Below are 22,133 nucleotides of genomic sequence, written 5' to 3' on the forward strand. Positions count from 1 at the left end.
AAACTCCGGCGTTAACCTATGCCGCCATCTTGGTTCTCCTCCGAGACTCACTTTAATGAGGCCATACTGAAGGCTTCTTGTTGAGGGTTGGGGGTCAATTTTTCACTTTCTCTAGACACCGATTTACTTTACTTCTAGCCTGATGCCCTAAATTGTATATCACTTTGAGTGTCAGGTTCCAGATCACCTAAAGCAAAGTTATGCACATTAAACATGAAGAGACTTTGGGATAGCAGCACTGCATATACCAAGGCCAAGTGTTAATAACAGGTGGCATCAGGAAGTAAAGGACTGAAGCAGAGCAGCTCTGATTTGCTCTTTTAATATATTGAGTTCATGCTCAAGAATATGTGTCAACAATAGCATTGAAAAATACATTGGATTATATAATTGAAATTTGTTAAGATAGTAGAACTTAAATGTTCTCACCAAAAAAAAGAAAAGAAAAATGGGAAACATGTGAGGTGATGGATGTGTTCAGTCAATGGGGGGGAATATATATATATATATATATATATATATATATATATATATATATATATATATGTATTCACCACATTGTACACTTTAACTCTTACAGTTTTGTCAATTATAAATCAATAAAGCTTAAAATCAAAAGAAAAGTGGGGTCTTTTATTTTAAGTTTGTTGAATTCTTGGATGTGTAATTCATGCATTTCATCAAATTAGGGAAGTTTGGAACATCATTCCCTTAAATATTCTTTCTTCACCTTTCTCTCTCTTTTCTCCTTCCAAGACTCCCATTATGATTATGTTAGTGTACTTGATGATGTCCTTTAGGTCCAGTAAGAGCTTACTCAGCCATACTAAAGGCAAAAACATAATCAATCCCTCTTGACCTCAGCATATAAACTTCCTAAAAGCTGTGGATGCTTGATACAATGTACATAAACAAAGTCAAGAGAAGACTGGAAATGAAGGAAAGTTGGCTGTAAGTTCCCTTAGAGATACTGTTGGTAGACAAAAATTTGGAGGCCTACTTCAGTGATCATATACCTTTCTTATACTCCTATACTCTTCATATGCACAACATATCATCATTTCTCATTTTACACTCAGTGATTCTCATGGAGGTGTGACCTACAGATACATGTACCTCCACGAAGCTCATGGCATACCCCATTCTATGTACTCTCAATCCTTTACAAATTCAAATCACTGTAATGAATGGCGTAGTGGAGGCCTAACATATTTCTACCACTAAATCCTTCCCTATATTATCCCGCACCAAAGTCCAAAATGTCCATCAAATGTCATCTTTGTAGGCTGAGGTATTCTGAAGCAGTATGATAAACCAGAAAAAACCTTTGGCTGAGAAGTGGATATATTTAGGTTATAATCACAGTTTTGCTACTTAGCAGCTGTATAACTTTGAGAAAATCACTTAACCTCTCTCAACATTTTTCTTCAAATGTATAAAGGGGATGATCCTATCTAATAAAGAGAGAATATGCAAATTGTCACTCCATCACAAAGATGGCGGCACCCATAGCCACAAGATGCCGGCGCCCAGTCCCTTCAGCCCCGCCAGGGGAGCAGCAGGCAGGTGGCGCAGCTGGACCCGCCCCCAGGAGTCCTCCAGTCCTTTCAGTCCCGCCAGCGGTGAGCCAGCAAGTGGACCCCACAGACAGCAGACAGCACGGCCTTCTTGCAGGTCGCCACTGTGACTGGGCAAGCAGGCAAGCAGCCCCGCAGAGAGCAGACAGCAGGGCCTGGAAACCAGGCAAGCAGGCAAGCAGGCCCTGCAGAGAGCAGACAGCAGGGCCTGCTTGCCTGTCACTGTGCTGTTGAGCAGGCAGGCCCTGCAGAGAGCAGAGAACCATGGGGGGCGGGCCTACGCCATCAGTAGGACATCCCATGAGGGCTCCCGGATTGGAAAGAATGCAGGTTGGGCTAAGGGAACCCCCCCTGCCCCCTGTGCACGAATTTCGTGCACTGGGCCTCTAGTTATAATAATAATAAACTCTTTAAAGGGTTGTTGTGAGAATTAAATACAACAATGTTTATAGTCAAGAGGTGAAGGTGAAATGTAAATCTCACAAGCTTAATATAGGCCAGTGGTAGCATGCAAAGAACATAGGGTATTGCAGCCAGATAAAACTGGATTTGAAACCTGGCTCTGCATTTAGTAGCTATGTGACCCTTTCAAGCCACTTAATTACCTTAACAGGTGCCTCATTTATATAATGGTGGCAAGAATACTTATCCTAAAGGACTATCATGAGATTCAATGAGAGAATATAAGTGGAAATAAACACTATTGTTTGCATTCTACAAATATTTATTAAGCATATGATATGATGGTGATCACTGTAGTGTGGGGGAATGCTTTAGAAAGGGTGCCAGGAAAGTCCATTATAGGCACAAAGAATGTGATGGAAGAGTTTTAAAAATAGGAGTTTCATCCTTTGCAAATTTTTCCAACTTGCACTATTTCTACCTAGAAAACTTGTACAAGTTTCTCTCCTTCAAGAAGCATGTTCTGCCCTAGTCAGTTTGGCTCAGTGGATAGAGTGTCAGCCTGGGGACTGAAGGGTCCTGGGTTCAATTCTGGTCAAGGGCATATGCCTAGGTTGTGGGCTCGATCCCCAGTAGGGGATGTGCAGGAGGCAGCTGATCAGTGATTTGCTCATCGTTGATGTTTCTATCTCTCCCTCTCCCTCTCTGAAATCAACAACAACAAATAAATGGATATATATATATATATATATATATATATATATATATATATTTCTCAGAGGGAAGGCAGGGGGAGGGTGGGGCTAAGGGGGAGAGATCCACCAAAGGACTTGTATGCATGCATATAAGCATAACCAATGGACACAGACACTGGGGGATGAGGGCATGAGTGGGGGGATGGGGGACAATGGGGGGATAAGGACACATTTGTAATATCTTAATCAATAAAGGGGAAAAAAAAGCAAAGAAAAAAAAAGAAGCACGTGCCTATTTCTCTAGGGCAGTGGTTGGCAAACTGCGGCCCCTTGAGTGTGGCTCTTCCACAAAATACCACGTGCGGGCGAGCACGTACAGTGCGATTGAAACTTCGTGGCCACACTTAAGGGGCCAAAAAGCCGCATGTGGCTCGTGAGCCACAGTTTGCCGATCACTGCTCTAGGGTATCAGCTCCCTGTTCACCAACTCTTTCCTTTTCCACAATCATTTAGGGCTTTCCCTTTCCCTCCTAAGCATAAAATTCTGAGACACCAAGGACATTGCTGGCCCTTATTCAGTAATAAGCCTCTTTCCATCATTCATTCCCTGCATCATGCCTGGAACTTTGTTTGTAGGAATCCTCTTTATTTTAACCATTTTGACAATTTTATTCAACTATAATTAACAAACCACTATCACTGATCAGCAGGTATCTTAAGTTTGGTCATAGACAAGCTTCCCACACTTAATACAGTACCCGTGTTTAACCCTGGGCACCAACCAAACACCTAAGCCAAGATGTAGCCTGAGTGCCTAACTCTGGACTTAGAGACTTAACCTTAATTTCAAACTAAGCCCTTAACCCTAACTGCATATGGAGACCTTAATTGTATTCATAAACCGAGCCTCTTTCAATGCCTAGGTCTTAAACCTGATTAAATTGAGCCCCAGCGTATATTTACATACTCACTGCCTATGTCTGGTCAAAGAAAAGTATCTATGACTGGTCCCAAACTAAGTCTCTAACCCTGCTGTCTTTTTGAACCCTAACTATGGCCACTAATAAGCCCTTAATTCATGATACTGACATCAAACATATCATCAGACATAGCCCCTAAACCTGTCCCAGGCTGAGACTCATGACTGAGCTAAGGACTGATCTAACTCTGGGATGTATTTAATATCCAGCACTGACCACAAAATAAATGCTCAGCATAGATACTGACTGAGCTCTAAACCCTGACCACAGACTGAGTCTCTAACTTGGTGATAGTTTGAGATATGATCTTGGAAACCAACCCAGCTATAATTTCCACAGACTTAGCACTAACCAGAAAATGATCCCAACATTGGCAATAGAATGACTACTAAACTTGGCCTCATACAGAGACGAAAACATGCACAGAGACTGAAATATAAACCTGGCCAAAGACTGTGCCTTAATCCTGGCCAAGAAGTGAAACCAAATCTACTAATTTGAGGTTGTATTCTGGCCACAGCATATGCACTAATCTTGCTCACAGATAGAACCCTGAATATAGCCACAGGCTGAGACTTAACTCTGTTCAAAGACCAAGTTATAAACCTGGCCAGGTATTGGGTTCGTAAATCTGACCAAAGAATAATCCACTGAATCTGATACATACTGAGCCCCATCACTGGCTAAGGATTTGGCCCTAAATCTTATAGCTTCTAAACTGCTTACAAACTGAGTCTCTTGCCACAGACTGAATTTCTAACTCTCATCACAGACAGAGCCCATAAGCCTAACCTCAAACCTGAGCTTTCAACCTAAAAATAAATCTGATCCCCCAATATGGTTAATGACTGATCCTCAATCTTTGAGATACACTGAACTCTCTCATTAACTCTCTCATTAACTCTCTCCCAGATTATATTCTTAACCACAGCCACAGACAGATTCCCAGTACCAGAAACTGAACTGTTTAACACTGGTCAAGGACTAAACCCAAACCCTGAATATGAATTAAGGATAAAACAAAACAAATACTTTTCATGTTCTTTGTTTGAAATCTAGCAAGAGATTTTACTTTAACCCTGAGAACAGATGCAACTCACCAAGATCTGAGCCCTATTCTAGGCCACAATGAGTACTGCCCTGGGAAAAAGATTGTAAATATTTCCCACAATCTGAGACCCAAAGACTAAACCCTGAGCCTGGATAAAAAATGATTCCTAACACCACAGGGCTGAATCAAAATCCTCTTCCTATTATTAGACCTAACAACAGGACTAAGACTAATAACCTTTGTCACAGACTGAGTCTTAAACCTATAAACAAAGTTCACTATATTATTGGCCACAGACTAAGTTCTAGCAAATTGAAGTTGAGCAATCAGTCTGGTGACAGGCCTATCCCTAAATTTGGGAGAGATGTACAATGACACTGGGCATAATAGGGGTACTAAAAATTAGCACAGATTGAACTCTACTACTGATACCAGAATGCCTGCTATACTAGCCAGAGTTGAAGTCCCAAACCAACAACAGGACATGAACACTCTGAACTCAAACCCAGGCAACAGCCTGAGCCCCAAACCCTGATTCCAGCCTGAGTCTCTAAACCCAAACTCAAGCTGGATCCTATGTGTTGTCCATTCTCACACTGACATTATTTGCAGACTGACCTATAATGTTAATAGCCGATCTGAGAAACATATTTATACTCTTAGCCCCCAAACCTTCTCCATCATAAGCCTTAACCTGGCCATTGGTAACCCCCAAACTCTGGTAAAAGCTTAATCAGATACAAAAATTAGATGCATTTCTATACATTAACAATGATTTATCTGAAAATAAAATTAAAACATATTTAAAAAAAAAATTTCAGAGTTCCTTTTTGCCTCTTAACAATTCTTGCTGAGTTTGCTGAAGAAGTTGTACTCCATCTTCATCAATGAAAATACCGTCCTCCTATCGAGGCCACCCCGAACACTTATTTGCAGCGTGTTGTGAATGGTGCCACCCCATGGCGGAGTGTGAGGCTCCAGGCCGAGTTCCCATTTGTGAAATTCTGGGGCTTCCGCAGAACTAAGCAAATGGCAGAGCTGCTTTTCAACACTGAGTACCACAAAGCCTATTATGACATATTTCCCCTTAAATCATGTTGACTGTGTGATTCCATATACTTTTCCTCCCCTTCCCTTCCCTTCCCTTCCCTTCCCTTCCCTTCCCTTCCCTTCCCTTCCCTTCCCTTCCCTTCCCTTCCCTTCCCTTCCCTTCCCTTCCCTTCCCTTCCTTCCTTCTTTCTTTCTTTCTTTCTTACTTTCTTTCTCTATGGTGCAGCAAATATTCAAAGTTGTTAATTTGTGTTTGTGTGTTTGATTTGGTAGTTTACTGCCGTGCTGGTGCAGCTGTGAAAACTCTGGAAAGCTTGGGATGGTTTTTTGCTTATGGTAAAATTTGCCTGATTTCTTACAGGCAGCATTTGGAAACTTTTTTATTATATAGCTGTTTACATACTTGTAAATATATCATTTAAAGACATGTACTGAAACAAATGTATTGGTTTCATAAGCATCTTCTTGAAATCTACTATAAAGTTGAAATTAAATATAGAGAATGTTTTAATAGTTTTTTAACTCAAAATTTGTCAATCATTTTTAATAGTTCTTTTTTTATAAAAAGAAAAAGGAATTTCAGGACAGGCAGTAGCTTCTTTTAAAATGTATCCACAAAGAACCATTAACTGCACAGTTGCTGTTAGCTGCCTGTTCTAAAACAATAGTCTTTTTATTGAAACACAAATAAAATTTTTGTAATATTTTATGGAATATAAAGAGACTTTAATTATTTGACTTGCTTAACTTGTCACTGTTAGTTTTTATTAATAAAACACGCATGGACATTTTAAACAAAAATTTAAAAGTAGAACTACTATATGATTCAACAATATCATTTATGGGTTTACATCCAAGGAAAATGAAATCAGTATCTCAAAGTGATATCTTTGACTCCCATGTTCATGCAGCATAATTCACAATAGCTAAGATATGGAAAAAACTTAAATGTCCATTAACAGATGAATAGATAAAATGTAGCATATACATACAAAGAAATATAATTTAGCTTTAAAAAAAGGAAGGAAATCATACCATTTGTGACAACAGATAAACATAGAAGGCATTATGCTAAGTGAAAAAGCCAGTCACAGAAGGACAAATATCTCATGATTCCATTTACATGAAGCATCTAAAGTAGTCAAATTTATAGAAGCAGAGATCAGAATAGTGGTTGCCAAAGGCCGGGTTGGGGCAGAGGGAAATGGCAAGTTATTAGTTCAGTGAGTATAAAGTTTCAATTTTGCAACAAAAAACGTTTTAGAGATATGCTCTACAACATAGTGCCTGGTGCCTATAGTTAAAAATATGGTATTGTGCACTTTAAAATATGTTAAGAGGATAGATCTCATGGTAAATGTTCTTCCACAAAGAAAAACCCATAAAAGAATACAAGAAAATTTTTGGAGGTGATGAATATGTTTAGTGCCTTGATTGTAGTGATGGTATCATAGGTATATGCATATGTCCAAACATGATTTTATATATATATATAAAATATATAAAATATATAAAATATATAAAAATATATACATAACACATATATATAACATATTTTATATATATAAAATATATATACATATATATAAAATATATATAAAATATATATACATAACATATATATATATATGATGTGAAAAACACAAGGGGTATTGCCCATCATTTCTGTCCCTTTCCTTTAATCAAGAAAATTAAATTTTTTATAGGTCAAAACATTTTTTTGTGTGCCTTGTTGATGAAAAAAAGACCTGAGAAAAGTAGTGTTAGCTTTTAGAGTCTGCATCTTAAGATAAAGGAAAAGGGTGATTTAAGGGTATTAGGTTAACCAATCAACAGCTTTTGCTACAGTATGAGTTATCTAAAATTAAATGAGTTATCTAAATGAGTTATCTAAAATTAAAAATGATTAATATCATTTTTAAAGAACCTACCTAAAAATGTTTGACAAATTGTTATCCCAACACTCAATACAGCTACTAATAATTATAGTCCCCTTCAAATGTCTCAATAAGCAAAAATAAGTGTTCTGTGTATGTTACAATACTGGAAATTTTAAAACCAGAATGTTGGTACAAAAATAAAAGTTTAATCAGATAAAATCCAAGACTCAGTGAACAGAAACTACACAAAGTCAAAATGGGACCACTACCAGCAAAATCAACTATGATACAAGCCAAGTGAACTGCTAACACAGTTCACTGACTACACCATGCTCTGGCCATGGAATGAGGAACAACACTGGCTACTGTGACTTACTTCCACAGACCACTTCTGATACGAACTATTGACAAAGACAGAACCTTGACACTGTCTGAAGTCAGAAATATACTTCAAACTTATTCTGGCCAAATACGCATCATAAATCCTGTTTATACCCATAGTTGAAATCCTGGCCACAACCTATACTTTAATATTGTCCACACATGGGATGCTAACTTTTCTCTGAGACAAAACTCTATGGGACACCACAAGCAATGTCCTAACATGCAACAGACTAAATATTAAATTTAGACACTGATTGTGCCTTAACATTGGATACAAACTGAAGCCTAATGCTGAACCGAGGATAAACTCTAACCATGAACACAAATTAAAACTTCACCTGATGAAAGACTTAATATAAATCCTGTTAAAATTCTTAGTTAGCCTTTCCCCTGGCAACAAAGCCAGCATGAACAGTAACCCCTGGCTGAGCCATAATGCTGACATACAAATAAAAGCGATTTTCCAACACTGACCAAAAACTAAAGTCAATCCTTGAGCCGACCTTTAACTCTAATCTCTCTAAGGCTGGCTGGAATTTAGCACTGATCTCAGAATGAGGACTCTTCCTACATATGGGCTAAATCTTAATACACTTAGACCTCTCTTGGTAAGGTTTCCACATCTGTGGATTCAACCAACTGTGGGTCAAATATTTGAAAAAAAGTTACATTGTTGCTGACATGTACTATGTAGTTAGACCTATGATGGTTATATTTATATTGACCAGGTATAGACTTTTTTGTCATTATTCCCTAAACAATACAGTATAACAACTATTTACATAGGATTTACATTGCGTTACGTATTACAAGCAATCTAGAGATTATAGTATATGGAAGGATATGCATAGGTTATATACAAATACAATAACATTTTATACAAGGGACTTGGCCATCGTGGATTTTGCCATCCAATGGGGGTCCTGGTATCAATCTCCAGTGGATAATGAGGGACAAGTGTTCCAAATCTTGTACATTGACTTCATAATGAGGCATAATACAGGCCAGAGTGAGCTTTCACACTAGTCAGAAATGCACTCTGATCCTTGTCAGATATTAAACAATGACTAGAACTTAGGGCCTAACTTTGATATCAAGTTGAGCCCAAAACTTGGTTCCATTGTCCTCTAACCAGGGATCCAAACTGACTTATAAAGATAGCAACAGATTAAGTCTTAACCTAAGCAAAGATTGAAGCCAAACATTTCCACATTATAAAACTGATCCCTGGCTAGGACTTGAGCTGTATACTGGCTCTCCATAGAGCCTTAACCTTGGCCTAGAAATAGATCTATAAATCTAGCGAGACTGATTTACTCTGGACCACTATTTTACAAGTTCATCTTCTTATACTCAAGTATTTTTTCTGGACATATTTTCAAGCATACTTTCTACTAACAATAGATCAAGAGTCTCACCTTTGTATATATAAACACACACACATTCTAGTAAGGCTTGCAAAAATATTCTTGTCACAGAAAAGTATTTTAGTTGTTAATCTTATTTATTGATAGTTTCTCCCTACTAAAATATAAGCCCCAAAGGGAAGGGATGTTGTCTGTTTTTTTCCCTACTTCTCTATTCTTCCCAGCTAGAATTATGAATGGAATGTTATAGATAATCAATAAAAACTTGTTGAATGAATAGTAGTTCCTTGTTACTCTTCTGTACTTCTTTTACTTGACCTTTGTGTGCTATACTAGTAATTCTACTTTGTTTTCTCTTAGTTCATCTATCTGGCTATTCCTTCACAGCATCTTTTAAAGGTAACTTTTTCTGCACCTACTACTCAAACTTATTTTCCAGGGTTCCATACTAATCTTTGTTCTTTTAAAAGTTGCTATTCTAAACATTCTATAAGTAAAATTTAACCCACTTTTACTTTTTAAATTACCAACTATAAATTGATTTCTCCCAAATGTTTAGTTCCAATCCAGACTTCTCTCCTGTTCTTCAGACCTACATTTCCTTGCAACCTATTAAGCATCTCTGCCCCGATGTTCCACATACTCCTCAAATTTTAAATGGTCAAAACTGGATTCCTCCTATCCCTTACACAACTTGCAGTTCTCTCTGGGTTCCCTATCTCAACGAATGGTACAACCATACACTCAGTCTTCCAAATCAGAATTTTGGAGTCACAACAGACTCCTTCTTTTCCTTCACTTCCCATACCCAAATTATCACTAAGTCCATATGATCCTACCAGTTCCTTTCTTGAAATCCTTGGCATGGTCCCCTATTCCTGCCTGATCTAGTTCCTGCAATATGAAACTTTTTTTGTCCACTGCATTCTCTGATGTCCTTATTTCTCTGTATGGAATATGGTTGACCTCCCTGCCCCAAATCTGACAAATATCTTACTAGTTCTTCAAGTTTCATCATTCAAGCATAGATTCCTCCAGAGGTGGAATGAGTTATTTTTCCTCTATGGTCCTACAGAACACTATGTAGATCTTTTTAGAGCACTTTTCACATTGTATATTCTTTCTCCCCTCTTAGATTGTGAGGTACTTGAGGGAAAGGTCTGTTTTCCAATTAGTGGCAATAATGCCTATCCCAGTGCCTTGCACAAAGCAGTTTTAAATAAACTATTGAATCTATTAAATCCCCTTCCTCCTTAACTTCTCTTTTTAAAATGTTATGCAATTACCTTAGGAGAATGCAATTTATTTTTCTTTCCCTTCATTCCATTTGTGAATGAAACAGTTGTTCTTATCAGTAGAAGTGTACTAAAGCAACTGTAATGATCCATTCAGCTATAAGGATTCATCTCTAACAAAGAAAAGTCAAAAGTTTGAAGTGAAATTAGCCCAAATAAACAACCATTTTTCTCAACATTCAAATCACTTAAAAGTACTTAGTTGTCCCCATCTATTTATTTATCCACTTCATTTAACATAATTTTACTAAAAAGAATAATAGTTTCTTAAAGAAATGTAGTTATTTCTTATTATTCAGGTTATATTGTTTATATGTTCTAAATAGTTGCATTACAGCAGTATATGTGGCCACTGTTATTCATGGCAACAATGTGACTTTATTATGGGTTAAATAGGCTTCTTCTGGGCCGGCTTAAGTCACATTTCTATACTTGTTATGTATATATAACACCATTTCAAAGGAAAAAATATGGCCACCAAATAGAATATATATATATATATATATCAGATCCTTTGAAATGATTCTAATGCAGATGGTTCACACAGAACACTTTTGACAGTTTTAAAGGACCAGTTAAAATTGTAAGCTTATCAGAGCAAAAATAAGTCACTCAATCAAAACTTAATAAGAATTTCAAATCACGATATGAAGTGCTTCCCTCCTAAATGCTAATAGCTTAGCCAACAGCAAAATAAATCTAGAACCTTCAAATGCCTCCGTAAGTACAACCCCATAATCTAAGAAGGGAGATTTTGTTAGCCAGTGCACGCCAAACTACAATACCCAGAATGCTCTTCTCTGTCTGAACTCTGGGCATAATCACAGCCAGGGGATGGGAGGTGATGGGAATTGTGGGTATATATAGAAACTACTGTCTCAACTCCATCTCCCACAATCCTCTATTTCATTTAAGTCTTTCCACCAATGCCAGCATTGGATTCTCTCCAGGACTAAGAGCCTCGAGCGACCTCAAACTACATTTCCCATGAGGACAACGACTGGAGGCTCACTTCCCTGGTGACCAGTAACCAATAGGAGACGCCATATTAGGTGAGAGTCCAGCCTTGGGCCCCAGTGTCGGGCCTAAGCCGGCTAGAGCGAGGCGGGGAGCACAGAAGACAGTTGTGTGGCGCGTGCAGCGTGGCGCGTGGCGCGCGGCGAGGACACTTCTCACCCAGGAGCTGCCCCGCCGGCCCGATTTTCTGCGGCTGTATAAGGAGTAGCTTCGGTAGCCGGGGAGCTGGAGGTCAGAGAGGCAGAATGCCTGAGTGGCTGTGGCTGGGGACTGTGGGACTGAGGGAGTCTAGGGAAGAGGGTGCTTCCGGGGCTACTGCCCTTAGCGGTTAACTCCGCCCAGCTCCGCCTCCGCGGGGGAGGGGGCGTTGGGACTGCCAATTGAGGGTGGGCTTCTGAGCTCTCCAAGCCAATTTCTTCCAGCCACGGGAGCGCGCTCTTTTTCTCTTTTTTTCCCCTCCAACTCGCCTTCTTTCCTTTTCCTCACACCCGCACTCCTGCCTTGTGCCTCCCCAGAGGTCTGAAGTTAGGGTTCTCGACCAGGGTCTTCCTTAGGTGGTGTCTCTGGACTCTCCTTACTGGTTGAAAGAGTTGGGTGATCTTTTTTCTCTTTTCCCTCAATTTACATCTTTACAAAATTTATCTTTATTGTTGAAAGTATTACAGATGTCCCCCCCATGAACCCCCTTCTCCCCACTCCCGCCCCCTTGCCAGGCCTTCACCGCACTATTTACATTTCAGGTTTGGGCACACACCCCTTCCAAGGCACCCACTTTCCATTTCCTCTGGAGGCAGGGGAATTCCTTGCCACGCCCAGGAAGTTACTTTTGTCAAATTTTCATTTTTTGTCTCATTGATGGTGAGATAAAGATATTCGCCATCTCTTTTTTGTCCCCTCCAGCCACCCACCCCTTCCCTAACCATGATCTTTGCAGTAGAAAGGGTTTCCTTTCAATTCTCAGAAGGGATAGGGAACAGAAGAGGGAAGGAATCTCACTTTTGAGATATGTGTTTAAGATTCAGTGCAATGTTCTGATGAGAGTAAAGGGCAAGTTAGACCTATTTATTTATATTTATTATTTTTAAATTTATCTTTATTGTTGAAAGTATTACAGATGTCCCCTTCTCCACCCCCACCCACTAGCCCCCTGCACTCCACTCTCTTCCCCTCCCCAGGCCTTCCCCAAACTATTATGTCCATAGGTTATGCATATATGTATATAAGTTCATTGGTTAGTCTCTTCCCGCCCCCCCCCCATTCCCTCTGTAGACCTATTTTTATTTATTTATCCAATCTTTAATTTCTTTATTGATTAAGGTATTACATATGTGTCCTCATCCCCCCATTACCCCCCCCCCCCCACTTATGCTCTCATCCTATTTTTTTTCTCTCATCCTATTTTTAAAACAGCACTTTAGGGATTTACGGCAACGACTGATAGCACTAATATGGGCAATTTTGTATGTGGCACACCAATTACAGAATAAAGTAGGCTGTGCAAAACAGACTCTATTAATGATTTTATTATAACAATGTGAACAAAAAGTTCTGAGGCCGTTAGTGGAAGGGTATACTAATGGGATGGAGTGGGGGTGCTGACTTATGGAGTATCAAGCCAAACCCTGGAAGTGCTGAAGGTTTGAAACTTATCTGTCTTCAGATCAATTCTGGTAGGCTTTGTGAAGAAGGTGAATTTTAACTTGGACTCCAGAGGAAATTTGAAATGGGCAAAGAGGAGGGAGAAAAATGCTTCCTCATAATACTAGGACTGGAATTGAGAAGGATAGATAGAAGAGGAAACACTTGTGTGACAAATGGGCTTACCTGAATGGAATAAAAGGTATCAGCAGGTTTCAAGTGTACAGCTCAATAAAACATCATTTGCACACTGCATTGTGTGCCCATGATCCAAAGCAGACTCTTTACAGTGGTTTTGTGAACCAATGTCACCCAAATAAATTTAGTTTTTTAAAAAAGATGTCAGCAGTGATAAATTGGGAAAGAAATGGTATTAAAAAGCTTGGGGTCATAATAATAGGACACTTTGAAGCATCCATATGATTTGGATAGTATTCTGTATAAAATAAAGACAAAAAATTAAGATTGGGCGATTTTTGTTTTTTTTCATCCTAGGGGAACCTGATTTGAGATCAATTCTTGGAGAACACAAAGAAGTGTGGTGATGTGTTCCACGTGTGAGTTTAAACCCCAGAAGAACTTTGTCATATACACTGTTTTATTTGTGGCTAGCTACACTCTATAGTTGTCAGTTTTAAAGCCTGGTGGCAAATTTCTTTTTTAAAATTAATTTCTGAGAGAGGGAGGGAGAGGGAAGGAGTGACTAACTGTAAGAGAGAGAAAGGAAGAAAGAGAGAGAAACTACATTGATGTCAAACATCGATTGGTTGTCTCCCACATGCCCCAAGTGGGGATCGAACCCACAACCTGGGTATATGCCTTGACCTGGAATCGAACCCGCCACCTTTTGGTGCAAGGGATGATGCTTCAACCAACTGAAGTTCACTGGCCAGGGCTCAATTTATTTCTTAAAAAATGTATTTGCTATTCTGTGCATCACATTATCTGAATTGTAGTCATTTCATTGGGTTACAATAATGACTGATGTTTATTGAGCCCATAATAATGTTCCAGGCACTGTCATAAGCATTTTGTTGCATTATCTTAGTAGTCTTATTAAGTAGGTACTATTCCTACCCTTTTTCTAAAAGAGGAGACTAAAACACAAAGTTAAACAAACTACCTAAAGCCATATAGATTTTAATGAGTTGATTTGGGGTTTGGGTGTATAGATATCTGACTATAGAGCCCAGGCTCTGTCTACCATGGTTTGCTGGTCATGCTGTTCACTTTATTCTTGACTTTCTGCTTATGGTAAGGAGATTATTGTGAGTTATAGTTGATCATCTTGGCAGAAACTCAAATGATTCACTCTTAGTTTCTATGTCAGTGTGTGTCTGCTGTAAAGTAGCTGCCAAAACCAAATTAGCTTAACTGCCATTGTAGCCGTAGCTAATTTTGTCTGCCAAAACTATAGTCAGGTTGGCTATTTCTGAATAAGATGATTCACTTTGTAAAACGCCATACTTCTAAGCTCTTTAGGCCTGGACTGACTTTGTTTTATTTTTGCTTTTGAGTGACCTGGGTCACTAGGTTTCCTCCATGACCTTTGCCCACATGAAGTATTGGTGTGAGCTCTCCCTGGTTTTAGTTGGGGAAATAGAGGTCCATAATTCTGAGATAATGTAGTGTGTAGTATAATAGAGATGGGTACGGAGTGCTCTGGAAGGATGGAGAAAGGAGTGACTAACTGTAAGAGAGAGTCAGACAGAAGGCTTTTGTGAGGAGGTGAAATAACAGGTCTCAAAGGATAATGAATTTGCTAGGCAGAGAAGAGTGGAGGGGAAGCATTTCAGATAGAGGGAGCAGTCGGTAAGAAACATGTGGTTATAGAAGAGCAGTGCATAGCCATTCAATATTGAGGAATTTAGCATGACCGGGATGCAGACTGTTTGGGAAAAGGAAAGTAAAATGGTAGAAAAGTCTGGAAAGATAAGTTGAGACTGCTTTGTGAAGAACCTTGAATGCAAGGCTAAGAAGTTTGGATGTGCTCTCACAGGCCAGTGTTTCTCAAAATGTAGGGCATCTACCATCAGTGGTTATGTTGTACTCGCACAAATATTTTAAATTTTACTAATGTGTCTTATAAAAGATAAAACTGAATGCACCATTTAGGAGGCTGGTGCTCAGGAGCTGAGGGAGCAACATAGAGGAGGGAACAGATTTTAGAGCCATTTAGGAGGTAGAATTAATAGGACTTGGTAGATATGAATATTATTGTTCTATCAGTGTCATCAAAATGATTTTAAAAGTCGGTATGCCATTTGTTTGTTATCCTTCAAATTCTAAGATGAGCATAGTATTGCCCAAACAGGCTGTGTACATATATTCATTAAGGTAACAGTGGAAACTATTGTCTTAAATGGGTTTGGATTGCACACAAGCATCTCAAGTGTCCTTGAGAGTGGTAGTACAAATATTCGAGATGCTGTTAAGGAATATGAGTATGATCTGTGACCCTTAGTGATCTGAGGAACTCCTTGTCCTTCAAGACTCAGTTCGTATTATCAATACCTCTGTTAAGCCTTCCTTGCAACTCCCCAACTTGCCCCCTCCAATACACATGCATGCATACATGAAGCAATGCTAGGCTTCTGGCTTCACTAGGACCCTGCATTTACCTCTGTCCTAGTCTGTACCACACTGTAGTGTATCAAGCTGTGGATATCTGTGTCCCCACCTTAGACTGTGAGCTCCTTGAGACCAGGGACCAGGTCTCATTCATCTTCATACTCATAGCATCCAAAACAGCACTTGGTACATGGTAGACACCTACCTAATAAATGATTATTGAATGAAAAGAATGGACCAACATATTCACATGAATATAACTCTGGACCTTGTAGTACCAAGTGCTACAAAAAGATTAGCTGTTTGCTGCATTTGCTACTTTTGTTGAATAAAGCAGTAAATTAAAGTGACCTGAATGCATAACTTCACTACAGATTTCCCTTTTTTCTTCACTTTTTGACCCATTCTACTGTAGTTATCTTTTTTTTTTTCATCATTTATCTACCCAGCCGCCTGTTCCTTAGGTCTGCCCATTTCTCTGCTCCTCTTGACAGAGTACACATTGCTCCTGCCCTGATACTCTGCCAAGGATCCATCCCTCTTCTACACCACCAAATCCTGTTTACTCCATTCTTGAAATTACTCTCAAATGGTTCTCCTCCTAGTTGTAGACACTGCTAGTGGAACTGTAATTTTATACAGCCCTTCTGGAGAGCAATTTGTCAATATGTGTCAAAAAATTAAAATTTAACATAGCTGTCAACCTACCACTTCAACTTATAGGGTTCCTTATTGAGGAAATAGACATGATTTTCCAAAAATTTAGCTCTCAGGATATTTTTAAAATAAAAACAAACAAACAAAAAAGTTTATAATAGCACAAAAGTAAAAGAAAAAAATACATTTTAAATATCGAATACTAGAGGTTTGAATGAAATCAATTATAGTACACCTATACAATAAATTACTAATTACCCATGTAAGTTGCCATTACCAAAAAATATTTAATGATGCAGAAAATTGTTTATGATATTTTAAGAGAAAATTTATAAAGTTGTCAGATCCCAGTTTAAATACACATATCACATATACACATATGGGCATTGTACATACATGCACACATCTTTGCATACATAAATAGGAAAAATCCTGTAATGTGAAACAAAAAAATTAATAGAAGTTTGCTATAAATCTTAAGATTACATATGAATTCTATTTTTAACCTTTTGCAAATTTTATTTTCTAACCTGCTATAATTATACATTGGTTAATTTTTAAAGGTTAGTTAAAAATATTTTCCCTGTGTCCACCCTTATTATCATTGCCTTAGTTTGGGACACTGTACTGCGCCCACACATTCGCATGACTTATAGTCTGGATTTCTACTGCCTCTAGCCTGCCTCCCTTGCAGTGCATTCTCTACCAATGCTGACTGAATGATTTTTGTATGTTGCAAATCTGAAGCTATTTGGCTCTATAAAATAGTTCAAAGGCTGCTCATTGTCCTCAAGATAAAATCCAAACTTCTTAGACTGGCTTATAAAACCTTTGAAAATCGGCTCCCTGCTTTTCTCTCCAATATCACTTCTTCCTCCTACAATTTACCTTTTCTTAGAGTCTTAGGCCACTGCCCACCACATAATAGGTGTTTAATTAATGTTAGCCAAATGCCGATGTGGATTGTATGGGTTAACTGTTATGTGCCAGGCAATCCACTAGTACTTCATTTCATCCTTAGAGTAAAAGTGTTAAAAATACATAAAAGTTATCTTTATTTTACAGATGAGGTAAATTAAATAAAAGTGGGAAGGTAAAATATAACATTTTTTAGAGAAAAATCCAAACCATCTGCCATAACACAGCTCTCCTTATTTCCCTGCAGCCCCTGCCAGTCTTTGTCATTGTGCAGGGAAAGAGACTTTGTTCTTTCCCTTGAGCAAGTCATATGTGACCACAGTGTAACAAGCACAGTTCAGACTGACATGATCTCACTATGTCACCATTCACATTGTGCTAATGTACAGAGTTATTTCCTTTGTGCACATAACACTTCATGCAAGAGAGAAGGAATAGCTCCAAATGCTATGTTTTTCTTTCTGTTTTGAAATTCTCTGTCTTTTGGGATGGGGATGTCAGCAGAGAGCTACAGAAATCTATGAAAGAATTGAGTGCACAAGAAACAATGTGTCTCATGGGAGCCAATGTCATTGGTTAATTTATTTTTTTAAATGTCATGTAGATGTATTTTCTAGCAATCTGTCCCCAGGGAAGTCCTAGGTTGAATTCAACTGTTAATCCTATTTACAGAATGCAGCCCATGCGTGCATTGTTAAGTGATCTTAGACATATGTAGTGGATTACCATAATGACATAAATCAAGTAAATATGGGATATTTGATTTTCTCTACAAAAATGTATCAGTTTTCATATTGTCATTCAGGATCCTGCTGCATGGTCTTTCCTACATTTTCCTTATAAATACAATACCCACTGAGAAAAAAAAAAAAGGATGCTCTTTAAAGGACAGAAGTCCTAAGCACGAATCATCTGAATAAAACATTACCTTGTAAGAAATGGTCACTTTTAAATACTCTAGAAAAATAATTTATATTTCTCCTACTTCATGGTCAAATAAATTGCACATAGAAATTAAAGATAGAATTTTAATTCATTTGATGAATTATTGTGGGCTTACCATGTTCAAAGCACTCTGTTAGGCACTGTACTAGATACTTACTAACACCCCCTTTAATGATGAGAGAGAGAGAGAGAGAGAGAGAGAGAGAGAGAGAGAGAGAGAGAGAGAGAGAGAGAGAAGAGAGAGAAATGAATTTAGTATACATACAAGAATTAGTGTGCAAAAGAAAGAAATGAATAAAAAAAGAAGACTTTTTAACAACCAGGCCCATTCTAGAAATGAAAATTTACCCAGGTGAAAATTGGGTTATGTGCCAGGAGGGATTTATTCTTTTTGTCCTGTCTCTTTTCTCTGTGGGATATATAGGAGAAAGTGAGCTACCAGATAGCTGATAAGTAAATGATCTACTTCTCTGTTTACAAACAGTGTGAGAGATGGAACAGTGACTTTTGGTGTGTCCAGCCCTGCACAAGCCTACTGATGATGTTGTGAGAGTTATGACTATGTCAGCTTTTCCAGGGTTTCTGTTTCTGCTACAGAGATTTGGCAGACACCTCAGACAAATTTTATGTGTCTTAAATCTTCCTCAAGCTAGACTTGGCTCTTAGATTTATATGTACAAAAAAGTGAAGTGTTTACCAGTTTGACATTTTTGAAGATCAAAACAGACTCAGTTTTTTTTTTTTTAATTCAGCATACACCTCAGTTTAGTCTACAAATAAAGCTAATTGCTGTTGCTATTTGTTTAAAACAGCCAAAATGTTTACTTTCCAGAAGTGGTGACTGATCATATGTCTATAGATTCATATCCCAGGCTTCCCCGTTGCTTCCTCTTTTTCTTGCCTACAAAGTGTAAAGTTTTGCTAAATTATTCATTTTCCTTTTTTGACTTTACTGCCACATAGTTTAAAACAATGTAGGATGGGAGGTGTGGTGAAATATATTGGCAATCTCGGAGGAAAAAAACAAAGAATTGTTTTTATTAGTTCCACCCTGTCCCCTTTTGGCTCAGCTTTTCAAGGGTGTCTTACCCACAAAATGCTGTTCCTTGATATAATAATGATAAGTGAGAATAAGAACTGGAGAACTTTCAGTGACTTCTGATTAACAAGGCTGCTCCAAAGGTACCTATCTGTAGGCGGAGCACAAATGAACAGTTGGCTGTAATGCAGAATAGTTGAAACGCTTTGTGTAGAATGTTATATAAACACTATAGTATCAGTGATGAACAGTGAAAGATAATGATGGGGAAATCCCCAGTAAGGGCCCTTTTTATCCGCTCCAGCTGCTCTTCTTTTAAGCCAGCAACAACTGCCATAAAGCTGCCTGAGGTCGAAACTATCCCTCAGGCCCCATAATATGGCCTCCTACCAGTTCTTCTTCAGTCAAGTCCTCAAACACACTTCACTAGGATTATTTTGGTCACATAATATAATTTTCACCTTTCAAGAGATGCTGAGTTTAAATTCAAGGAGCACTTGATATTCAAGTTCATTTATTCAAAAGTCATTTGAGCACATATACAGGACCAGACCCTATGCTAAGTGCTGGGAATACAGTGATGAAGTAGAAGTAGTCCCTGGCTGCCCTTAAGTAGCTTACAGTCAGGTGTGGGAGATAGACACCCAAACTAATAATTATATACAGTGGGGAAAGTACTTAGAGAAAGGGGTATGTTTAAGGTGCCCAGGGATCATTATGGAGGGATTACTGCTAAGTGTGGGTAATTTACAGACTGGAGTCTAACTATGCTGAATCATAAAGGATGACTGGGCATTGCCTGGAATCTAGGTGGATAAAGAAGTGGTGGGCAAGGATTACCACCAACACAAATGAGGCAGTCACATGTAAAAATGGATAGTTCAGAAAAAGCGAGATATTGTGTATGAACCACTGGGAATGTGGGAGAGGGGAGAGAATAAGAATCTGGAAAGGTATCTCGTGACCACTTAATGAAAGAAGTCTGCTTGTTAAGGAGCTTGGCCTTAATTCTATAGGCAGGGGTGATCCAGCACAGGGTTTTGAATGGGTGAGTAACAGGATTGGATTGGAGGATGGACTTATGGAGAGAAGACTGGAGACAGAAAAAGTCAACCTGTTAATTTGGCAGTCTTTGAGAGGTCGTACGCTATTCAGCAATGCCATCTCTGCTTGCTTTTCTTTCAGCATGCAAAGATCACTTTGAACAATTGTTTCCTTCTACAGATGGGACATACTTTCCTGCACTCCTTTTCATGTTGCTTCACTGAATATTCATTCTTTCAAGCTCAAAGCAGTGATCCCAGTAGAATTTTGGACTTGATTATTATGAAGAAAATCAGACTTTCAGAGCATAGCAGCTTAGTTAAAAAAACTGTATGAGGCTTACTTATTGATTACTGAGTCAGCAGGGCTAACATTGCTGGTCAGCTCCCTTTGGGAGCTGGGGAAGGAAAAGGACAGAGGCTGAAAAGATGGCAAGAAGTGGCTGTTTTACAATTGCACAACATCTAGAATGTTGGAAACCCCTAAAGAGGTTCCCAGATATGGGAAATAGAGATGAGGCAGAACTATCCTATCTAATAATAGACAAACATGGTAATTGACCATACCTGCGCTACACCTCCCATCGGCTAATCAGCATGATATGCAAATTAACCGCCAACAAAGATGGCGGCTAATTTGCATACTGCAGGCAGGGTGGGACAGTGTGAGCTGCCAGCGTGCTGCCATCCAGGGCAGCCCCAGAAGACCCAGAAGCCAGCCTGCTTTGCCTCCAGGGATGCGATCGGGTATCGGGCGGCAAGGCAGGGCGGGACCTGGAAGCCCCAGAAGCCGGCCTGCCTTGCCGCCGGGGATGCGATTGGGTCCCCTGCGGCAAGGCAGGGCGGGACCCAGAAGCCCCAGAAGCCGCCTGATATAGTAGTAACTCTATCAGTAAGCACTCTGAAAGTTAGTGGCATAAATGCACCAATTAAAGGACATATTATGAGGGTGAATCAAAAACAAAACCCACTTTAAATATAAAGACACATATAGATTAAAAGTAAATGAATTAAGCTGCAGCCTGTTTTGCTCAGTGGATAGAGCATTAGCCCATGGACTGAAGGGTCCCAGGTTCGATTCCAGTCAAGGGCATGTACCTCAGTTGCTGGCTTGATCCCCAGTCCCTATCAGAGCATGTGCAGGAGGCCACCAATCAATGTGTCTCTCCCTTTCCCTTCACTCTCTCTAAAATTCAATGGAAAAATATCCTTGGGTGAAGATTAACAAAAACAAAGTAAATGGATTAAGTAACATTAAAGAGATTATAAGAAAAATATATTCTAAATTTTGTTAGTTGTATAGTGGTTATGTTTAAATTATTAACACCTAAGAAATTGGGTGAAGGGTACATATAATATGCTGTAGTATTTTATAGGTTTTTTTTTTTTACATGTATGAGATATTTCAAATTAAAATATTAAAAAATTAAAAATTAATAAAATATTAATTGAAATGTATCTGCATTACATGAAAAATCTCCTAATTGCTTCTAGCATAATTTATTAAATTGTTCTAAAATTTACAAGGGTTCAATTAAAAAATATCTTAATTCTAAATGATATAATAGAAAATATATAATAGTGCAGTTATAAGCACTTATCTGAAAATAAAAATTTAAAGAAG

The 22,133-nt window shown here is 38.6% G+C and overlaps 1 protein-coding gene across 4 annotated transcripts in view; it reads left to right on the top strand.

Annotated features, from left to right (window-relative positions):
* Positions 1-11,595: 11,595 nt before the first annotated feature.
* ENOX2 (ecto-NOX disulfide-thiol exchanger 2) overlaps positions 11,596-22,133 on the top strand; it is a 305,751-nt gene continuing 295,213 nt past the window's right edge. For 2 of the 4 annotated variants that reach the window (XM_036304704.1, XM_036304706.1), the window contains exons 1-2: positions 11,596-11,733; positions 13,832-13,893. Coding sequence is in view for 2 of the 4 variants with exons in the window: in XM_036304706.1 (XP_036160599.1) it covers positions 13,881-13,893 (13 nt within the window). In the remaining 2 variants the exon portion in view is untranslated. The other 2 variants (XM_036304703.1, XM_036304705.1) reach the window with 1 other exon arrangement.

This window comes from Myotis myotis, unplaced genomic scaffold, assembly GCF_014108235.1.
Source record: "Myotis myotis isolate mMyoMyo1 unplaced genomic scaffold, mMyoMyo1.p scaffold_m19_p_4, whole genome shotgun sequence".
In the NCBI taxonomy this organism is placed as follows: Eukaryota; Metazoa; Chordata; class Mammalia; order Chiroptera; family Vespertilionidae; genus Myotis; species Myotis myotis.